This window comes from Micromesistius poutassou, assembly GCF_964030765.1.
Source record: "Micromesistius poutassou genome assembly, chromosome: 16".
Classification (NCBI taxonomy): Eukaryota; Metazoa; Chordata; class Actinopteri; order Gadiformes; family Gadidae; genus Micromesistius; species Micromesistius poutassou.
Genome location: NC_140286.1, coordinates 7,110,172 through 7,119,846, shown reverse-complemented (window position 1 = coordinate 7,119,846; position 9,675 = coordinate 7,110,172). Strand labels below are relative to the sequence as shown.

At 49.4% G+C, this 9,675-nt stretch overlaps 1 protein-coding gene across 1 annotated transcript in view; it reads left to right on the top strand.

Moving 5' to 3' along the window:
• Window positions 1–7,727, top strand: part of cadm3 (cell adhesion molecule 3) — a gene marked incomplete at its 5' end in the record, with an annotated part of 15,519 nt that extends 7,792 nt beyond the window's left edge. Inside the window, 3 exons of the mRNA XM_084481471.1 lie at window positions 825–997; window positions 6,159–6,284; window positions 7,454–7,727. Coding sequence (XP_084337597.1) covers window positions 825–997; window positions 6,159–6,284; window positions 7,454–7,572 — 418 coding nt within the window. The 3' untranslated portion in view covers window positions 7,573–7,727. The remainder of the gene's footprint in view (window positions 1–824; window positions 998–6,158; window positions 6,285–7,453) is intronic.
• Window positions 7,728–9,675: the final 1,948 nt, after the last annotated feature.

Below are 9,675 nucleotides of genomic sequence, written 5' to 3'. Positions count from 1 at the left end.
CACTCTGTAATCATTAAGGATCTGCATATTTACACAACAAATTCTTCATCCCGGCTCATCCCTCTGGTGGCAACTCTCTAACATGCACGAGAAGTGCAAGTGTGATCTTCTTCCCCAATCTGTTCCCTCCTCCTCTCCTCCTCTGCTCTTCTCCTCTCCTCCTCTTCTCCTGTCCTCCTCTCCTCCTCTGCTCCTCTTCTCTTCTCCTCTTCTCTCCTACTCTCATCTTCTCATCCTCTTCCCCTCTCTTCCTCTCCTCCTCTCCTCCCCTCCTCTCCTTCTCCTCCTTTTCTCCTCTCCTCCTCTTCTCCTCTCCTCTTCTCCTCTACTCCTCCTCTTCTTCCCGTCTCCTCCTCCTCACCTCTCCTCCACTTCTCCCCTCCTCACCTCCACTCCTCCTCTTCTCCCCTCCCCTCCTTCTCCTCCCCTCCTCCACTTCTCCCCTCCTCCACTTCTCTTCTCCTCTCCTCCTCTCCTCTTCACATCTCCCCTTCTCCTCTTCTGGCTCAGAAGTCCACCATTGACTACTACTGCAGGAGCCCATTCATGTGGCCACATAACAAGAGATCCATGATAGCAACACATCATAACTGTCCCACTATGCCGACGAGGTGTCTGAAGACACACATTCTAACTCGGATCTCGGCCGTCCTCTTCTGACGTCTTTCGACAGGGCGCACTGGTCGGAAAAAAAAAAAGCAGTCCAAACCTGCGCGTCGTTCGCCGACACCATTTCAATAGCTTTTTTTCATCTTACATCAATTAACCATACGGTCGTCTCCCCTGTTTTGTGTGTCTCTCTCTCTCTCTCCTACTTTCCGCAGTCCCCGGTCCTACATCTGGGAGAGGAAAGACGGAGAGCTCTCGGCGCTGGCCAAGGTGGACGGCGCCTTCCTGGTGTTCGAGATGCTCAACAAGTCGGACAACGGCGTGTACCAGTGCCAGATCGACAACGGCATCGGCAAGAGCGAGGGGGTGTACACTCTGCAGGTCCAAGGTACGCACACACACGGCCGGGACAAAGAGGAGGAGGTGCAGAAGGAGGTGGAGAAGGAGGCGCAGGGGGGACACCTGGGAACACACGGAAGGAACACAGCACCTGGGCCGTGGTTTTCTGTGCCCCTTTTTTTCGTTCTTTCTTCGTACTTTTCTCGATCTACGCTGATTGTCTGTTGGGGCTTTGCTTTAAGATATGTCACATATTTCATATTTAATTTCTCTTCTGATTTTTTGCTTTTGTTTCTTTCTTTCTGCCTTCATTTGATACTTTTCCATCCACTCCGTTGTCCACCGCTGCTGCCGCCATTGCTTACGCTACCGCTACCACTAATGCTAACGCTAATGCTACCGCTGCAAATAACACTGCCACCCCGCCATTTCCGTCAACGTTGCCCCACGTTGTGGATGTTGATTCACTTAATTAATTGATCTCCCCTCCCCCACCCCCCTCCTTCCTCGCTTTTTCGACGTGTGACATACGTTTTTATCCGCTCCCACGGTGTTTGCCGTTCGCACCCCCCCCCCCCCCCCCTCCCCCAAATGTTGCTCCGCCGCTGCCGAACCACTTCCCGCTCCGCCTCCTGCACCACCCTTTTCTATCCCTCGCCGTTGTTCGCTCCGACACTTCTTTGATCCGTCAGACGCGGACGCCGTCCCCCCCCTCCCCTCCGCCCCCGGCCCCGTCTCCCCCCTGACCGCCGACGCGATGACCCCCGACCCCTCTCTCCCTCCCACCGCCTTCTCCGCCTCGCCCCTCCCCCCCACGGCGGCCCCCGGCGCCCCCGACGACGCCCCCGACTCATCAGAGCCCGCCTCCCCTTCCTCAACCCCATCCCCCTCCCCGTCTCTCCCCCCTTCCTCGACCACCAACCCCTCCCCCACCCCCTCCCCCTCCCCCTCCACCGGCACCACCCCCCCTCCTCCTCCTCCCTCTCCCTCCGTCTTAGAGGAGGACGTCCAGCCCACCTTCCCCACCACCCTCGCCTCCCCCACCGTCCCCAACACCCCACTCTCCAACGTCCTGTTCCCCGACCTGCCGCTGGGCCCCGCCCCGTCCTCGCCAGATTCCGCCCCCGCCGGCCCCCCCTCCCCCTCCCTGTCCCCCTCGCTCCCCCCTAACTCCACAGTGACCGCGCGACCGAACGGAACGTACACCTCCACAGGTAAAGAAGAACCAAAGCAGACAAAAGTGGCCAGTGTGCATGAGCGCTGGCTGAACCACACTTTAACACCATTTTCCGCTAAAGTGCACGTAGGCTCGCGTGTGGGCACACACACACACACACACACACACAAACATACACACAACACTGCAAACAAAAGGGGGAGATGTGCAACTTCAGCGAGACAGTGGGAAAAACAATTATGAGGCCGCCAAAATGGACCATGAGTTCCAATGCTTGGAAATCTGGTTGCCTTGTTTTTGGAGACACATACTCACCCAAATACACATACACACACACACACACACACACACACACACCTATACACACACACACACACACATACACCAAATACACACACCTAACCTACACACACACACACACACACACACCAGATACACACCAGCAAGCAGACGCCGTTCACCTGACGCCATCTCACTTATATCATGTCTCTTTTTGTTTTTCTTTTTTTCCTCTCTGCCCTGACACCCACAATTGCAATTTGTGCAATTACTACGTCATCTAACTGTCCGACATCCACCCATCCATCCATCCACTCATCCATCCATCCTCTCCACCCATCCACTTGGGAGGATTACAGAAGGTGAAGGTATAAACGTTTTCCACCATCACCTTGTCCCTGTGCTGATTGGCTCTCTGTCGGCCCGTCTGTCCGTCCCTCTGTTTGTGTGTCTTTCCGTTATTTTGTCAGCCTCCTTCGCTATTTATCTGAATCTCTATCCTTCTATTTATCCTCCCATCTCCCATCCTGTCCGTCAGTATGTCACCGAGATGGCTTTAAACGTCTTGCCTGTCACACTGTCTGTCTGTCTGTCTGTGTCTTCAATTGGCCCAACAACCTATTGGTCTGACTGATTACCTGTCGACGCCGAAGCATGATTGGCTCGGTCTGTTCCCGGTCTCTCTTGTCTATTGGTCGGTCCGCATTCATGTGTCACTCTCTGTCCCCCTGTCTGGTGGTTTAGCTTGTCAGTGGAGCGATGGTGTGATGTGACTCATGTCTTTCTTGTGCCTGTCTGTCTGTCTGTGTATCTGTCTGGCTGCTTGTAGGTCTATCTGTTTGTCTGTCTCAGTTTAGGTACTCTTTTTTTTTAACTCTTTGAACTACAAGAGAAGGAGTGAATATTTCATATCGCCTGCCTACGGCACACAATTCTGCTTTTTACGCCAAAACTGTGCATTTCACAGCCGACACAAGCACACACACACACACACACAACAAACACACACACACACACATAGAATCACACACAGCAGGTGAATACACTGCAAATGCCAACATGTACAGAAATGAATGCTTGTGTGCATTCTCCTTGTGTGCATTCTCCTTGCTTGTGTCGCACACATGCACAACTGCAAGCCGGTAAGAGAGTTGGCATGGTTACCTAGTTACATTCACACCTCTCAACGATAGATTTTGTATTCATGACAGCTTACAGTAAAATAACAAATGTAAAACACCAGCTTGTGCATGAATACATGTCTGTGAATGAGTGTGTGTGCCTGTGTGTGTCTCTCTGTGTCTGTATTTTCTGAGCTGGGTATATGTCTCTGTGTCTTTGTTTGTTTTCTGATCTTGGTGTGTGTGTGTGTGTGTGTGTGTGTGTGTGTGTGTGTGTGTGCGTGTGTGTGTGTGTGTGTGTGTGTGTGTGTGTGTGTGTGTGTTTTCTGTGCTTGGTGAGTCTGTCTGGATGTGTGTATGTTTTCTGTGCTGGGTGTGTGTGTGTGTGTGTGTGTGTGTGTGTGTGTGTGTGTGTGTGTGTGTGTGTGTGTGTCTCTCTGTTCTTGGATTCTGTCTGTGCTTCTTTGATGCTGACACCAGGATTAATGCTCTCATTCTCCGTCCCACCATGTCTCCACGCCCTCCCCCCTCACCCCACCACACACACTCACACACACCCACGCCTGCGTGTGTGTGTGAGAGAGATCAAGAGAGAGACAGAGTGTGTGTGTATGTGTATGTGTGTATGTGTGTATAATTCTGACCAATGCCTAGAAATTACTCAGACCCTAACGCTCTGATCCCCCCCCACCTTCCCCCCTCATCTATTTTGTTGTCATGGCCTTTGGGTTTGCTGTTGCCATACCCTTTGACTCTGTAATTGGTTAAGCCATGACATCCCCGCCCCCTCCGAACCCCCGGACCTTGTGATTGGCCATTGAACACTGTATGTCCATTTGGTTTCCCCAGGGCTGCTAGAGTTTCTCGTTTGTCATGAGTACATTGAGGCAAAATACAGTTATGTTTCCCTGATTTTCACCAGACTCACACTCACTCTCTCTATTGCTCCTCTCTCTATCTCTTTGTCTGTCTGCCTCTCTCTCTCTCTCTCTCTCTCTCTCTCTCTCTCTCTCTCTCTCTCTGGTCTCCCACTGTCTGTCTCTGTTCCTTTCTGTCTCCCCCAATCTATCTCTGTCTCTCTCTCACTGTGTCTCTGCCTCTCCCCATCTCTCGCACTCTCTCTTTGTATGACTCTCTCTCTCTCTCTCTCTCTCTCTCTCTCTCTCTCTCTCTCTCTCTCTCTCTCTCTCTCTCTCTCCTTCCGTTTCCTCTGTGTCAGTGTATATACCGCTGTAACCCGGTGGTTGCAATTTGCTCAAACTAAATCATCCCTCCATTGTTTGGTTTTATTTATTCAACCATGTGCTGGTGGGCCTTTCAATCACGCTGTTCTTCTCTCTCTAGCAGTCTGATTATCTGAGGCCCGCGTTCCTATAACGGGGCTTCTTTTTTTTTTTGTTCCTGCTGTGATCCATTCAGATGGGGTTTTTTTTGGTCGAGAAAGGAAAGAAACGGCAGGTGAATAAAGTTAATTGCGGCTAACGAGCCCATCATCGGTGTCCCCTCCGCCCGCAGCAGAGAACGCGGCGCCGTTAAACTTCTACAAGTCGGGGAAACACATTCATTACTGTGGAGAGGTCCTGAGAACAAAACACATTGTTAATTCCGGGACTTAAAGAGACTTGAAGACGCCGTTCCTTTGGCGCAGGGTTACACCAGACGCACTGAATGAATATTTCATCGTGAAATGATGATGGCATCTGTTTCTGTCGTCTGTATTATTAATTTTTTTTCACTTTCTTTGTTATCCTTACTACTTCTGATTTTTGCAGTTTTTTTTGCTGCAGGACAGGAGAGGGCATTTTTTAATTGACAGCTCTTTACTTCTCTGTAGTGTTCTTCTGCTGCTCTCGCCGTTCTGTCACTCGCCCCATTATTTCCCTCCCTCACTCCCTCGACGCTCTCTTTCATCATCTGTCGACTTGTTCTGTGACCCTCTCCTTCCACACACACACACACACACACACACACGCATGCACACTCACACACACACACACACACACACACACACACACACACACACACACACTTGCTCACACATCTCTCCCCCTCTTCCAACCTCCATGCTGACTCCGATTCACTCTTTTCCGTTTTCTCTGGTCCTCACCCTTCTCCTAGCCCTGATTTGACGCGTTCTTTCCCGATCTTTCGCCTTCTCTCCCTTCCTACACATCCTTCTCCTGATCTCTCTCTCTGCTGTCCTCATTTACTCTGCATCTGATTCTCTCTCTCGCTCTCTCTCTCTCTCTCTCTCTCTCTCTCTCTCTCTCTCTCTCTCTCTCTCTCTCTCCCTTTCTCTTTCTCTATTTCATCTCTATATCTGTGTGCCTCTCGCTCTCTCGCTCTCTTGCTCTCTCTGTCTCTCGTTCTTTTTCTCTCTCTCTCTCTCTCTCTCTGTAATTCCTCTTTGCCTCCTCCCTCACTCTCAGCCTCTCTCCTGCCCCTCTCTCTCTCTCTGTCTGTTGCTCACTCTGTTTCCTCTCTCTAGCTCGCTCTCTCCCTCCCCCCGCCTGTCTCCCGCCTCTCTTCCTTTCTCTTTGTCTCTCTGTCTCTCTCTCTCTCTCCCCCCCTCTCTCCGTCTCACTGTCTCACTGTGTGTCTCTGTGTCTCCCCCCCCCCCCCCCCCCCCGCAGACCCCACAGCCATGTCGACCTCATCAGGAGTGGACCATGCCGTGATTGGAGGAGTGGTCGCCGTCATCGTCTTCATCCTGCTCTGCCTCCTCATCGTCCTCGGCAGATACCTCATCAGACACAAAGGTCGCACGCCGCTAGTCTCTCTCTCCGTCTCTCTCTCTCTCTCTCTCTCTCACTATCTCACACTCCATTACACAAACACACCCACTCACACACGTATATACTTTATGTGTCAGTGTAGCACCCTCTAGTGTACGCACAGGGCGTGACGTCGAAGGAAAAGCAGTCAGAAAAGCTGAGCGATGGGCTCTGTGAGAGAGCAGGGCTCGGCCCATTCGTCACCTGTAAGGCCAGCATCCAGTGTGTCTTTAACCGGCTGCTGGCCCTTCAACAGCCGCCGATGTGCCCCTACAGCGCAATTCACGTCATTTGTTTTTTAGAGAAAGTAAAAAACAGCGAAAACATTTAACAAAAATGTATTCAGAGATAAAGGAGTGTCCGAACGAGCCAATATTGCTAGAGGAACTCATTCTCCTTTGAGGATTCAGGGGCAACACAATAAAGCCTCCCTCTGTGACAAATTTCCAAATGGATGTTGGGAATTAAAAAGCAACTCCCTAGGGAGGTACAGGCTACAGGCTACACGCTACTCCCTGTGTTTCAATGTCTCTCCCTCTCTCTCTTTTTCTCTCTCTCTTTATCAATGTTTCTCGCTCTCGCTCTCTTTATCAATGTCTATCTCTGTCTGTCACTATCTCTTTTTATTAATTCTGGTCGCTCTCTATTTCAATGTCTCTCTTGCGCTCTCTTGATCAATGTCGTGCGCTCTCTCTGTCAGTGTCTCTCTCTCACTTGATGTTTGATAGGGCTTTATACACATGACTTACAGATGATTTACAGCAGGAGGATGTACAAATGACCAGCAGTAATAAGATGAAAGCAAACGAGACTCAACAAAACAAATCGATCGCTGCAACAACCACTCAAGCTAAATGGAAAAACCTCTCTCTTTCTCTCTCTCTCTCTCTGTATCCTTGGCTCTCTGTATCTTTCTCTCTGTATCTCTCTCTCTCTCTCTCTGTATCCTTGGCTCTCTGTATCTCTCTGTATCTCTCTTTATCTCTCTCTGTCTCTCTCTCTGTATCTCTTTATATATCTCTCTCTCTCTCTCTCTGTACCTCTGTCTCTCTCTCTCTCTCTCTCTCTCTCTCTCTCTCTCTCTCTCTCTCTCTCTCCCCCCTCCCCCCTCTCTCTCTCTCTCTCTCCCTCCCTCTCTGGCGCTGGTCCAACAGGAACCTACCTGACCCATGAGGCCAAGGGCTCCGACGACGCCCCGGACGCCGACACCGCCATCATCAACGCGGAGGGCGGCCACTCTGGAGCTGAGGACAAGAAGGAGTACTTCATCTAGAGGTGGAGCCCGGAGAATGAGGAGGAGGAAGAGGAGGAGGAGGAGGAGGAAAGGGGAAGAGAAGAAGGAGAAGAATTAGGAAACGGATATGTGGGGGGGTTGGGGTTGGGGGTGGGGGGGGTTTGCAGACACAACGGGGAGGAAGCCTGACAAGGAAAGAAGGAAGAAAAAAACCTCCATTTTCTTCTTCTTTTTTTTTTAATTACTTTCTTTGTTTTTACTCTCTTTTGTTGTTGCCCACAGCGCATGGCCCCTCTGCTCCGTCAGAGGATAGGGGCGGGGGGGGAGGATGGAGAGAGCCACAAAAAAGATGGATGATGATGAGTACAGTGATGATGTGGACGGTGATGAATTGGATGGAGGTGCCGGCGATGGGTGGGTCGAGGGGGGTTGGGGGGATGAACGTAGGAGAGGCGGCCAGCTCCACCTTGTATGACCTTCTTTACATTGTTATTACAGGGAAGTGAGATTTTGCACTGTCACACAGACTTAAACAAGTCTCACACACACACACACACACACACACACACACACACACACACACACACTCACTCACACAAACAAGCAAACACACACACACACACACACACACACACACACAACCAAACAACCAAATGTGGACAGAAGCCCGAGGTGTGTATATATCCATCACGCATGGGGAACAAGCTGTTGTTACACGCGTCACGCGGGAGCGCTCCTCGATCTTATCCTGATTGACACAAACTGTGGGTCTGTTGGTTGGTTGGTTTATTTGTTGTATACTCGAATGCATTCTAACACGTTCTTAAACTGCTCCTAACTCTTCTCACTACCGGCCAGGCCAGTACAGTACCACTACGACTTGTTGTTTATTTTCTTCCTGTTTTCTTTCCTAAAATTGTAAAGACAAAAGTCCAATATGTCAAGATGTTCTCCTGCTACTCATCCTGTGTGCTCTGCCTGAGGTACAACCACATGTCAACAAACTGTTCAATCGATCTGTATCCGTCTATCTATTCCTCCATTCATCCATCCACCATCCATAGAACTGACGTTACGCTCACACTATCTATCTATCTATCTATCTATCTATCTATCTATCTATCTATCTATCTATCTATCTATCTATTCCTCCATTCATCCATCTGTCTATCTATCCATCCATCCATCCATATATCTGTCTATACGGTATATGTTCTTTTGTTTGTTTATTTGTTTGTTTCATGGAAACCTCTGGCTACAAGCCGATACGCTTTAGATCAACCCCCTCCCGACATGAATGCACCTCACGCAAACATCGACCACTAGCGCCCCCTGACTGGCAGCGGTGGGAGTTCCACTATAAATATATAAATATATATAATTATATTGCATTCTTTTTACTTGACAGACAATGTTTGGTGTGTTGTAAATACAGTATCATCTCTCTCTCTGGCTCGTTTTCTCTCTCTCTCTCTATCTCTCTCTGTCGTCTGTATCTCTATCTATCTCCGTCTCTCCGCTGTTACTACATTACGGTAACGTATATATACTCGATCAGAAGCCTGCCTGTTTTAATTACATGCGTGGAAATGCCGAGTTGAGAAAAAAAAAATACATTAAAAACTAACAAAAAACAATATCTGAAAAAGAATAGTAATAACTGCAATGAAAAACTAACCTTCACTGAAGATATTTGTATGAGAAATGTTTTTTTTCCTTCCCTTTTTTTTTTTGTTTTGTTCTGGATTTATTTTTCTCTGTTGTTTTTCTCAGTGCATTGCCGTCAGTGTTAAAAAATGTTGACAGTGTTACTTGGTCCGTCTGCCAGTCTAGGTGTTAAATTAATATGATTTTTGTTAGGAAGGGTGGAGGCGGGTAGCCTGTAGCTGGTTGGTTGTCGCGCTTTTCTCCCTCTCTGTGCTGCTGAGGTGGCTCCCTTCACTGCACCTACCTATTTTGTCCTTTGACCCTTCCCTGACATTGCTGTATTGGTTTTTCTCTGCATCCCCCCCCTCCCCCCCCCCCCACACACACACACATTGAATGGTAAATAGTCTTTATTTTGTGACTGCATTAAAAGTGCTCGGTTGAATAGCTGTCAGAAGCTTTGCTCAACGTCCTCTTGTCCTCTAAAAGAACTGG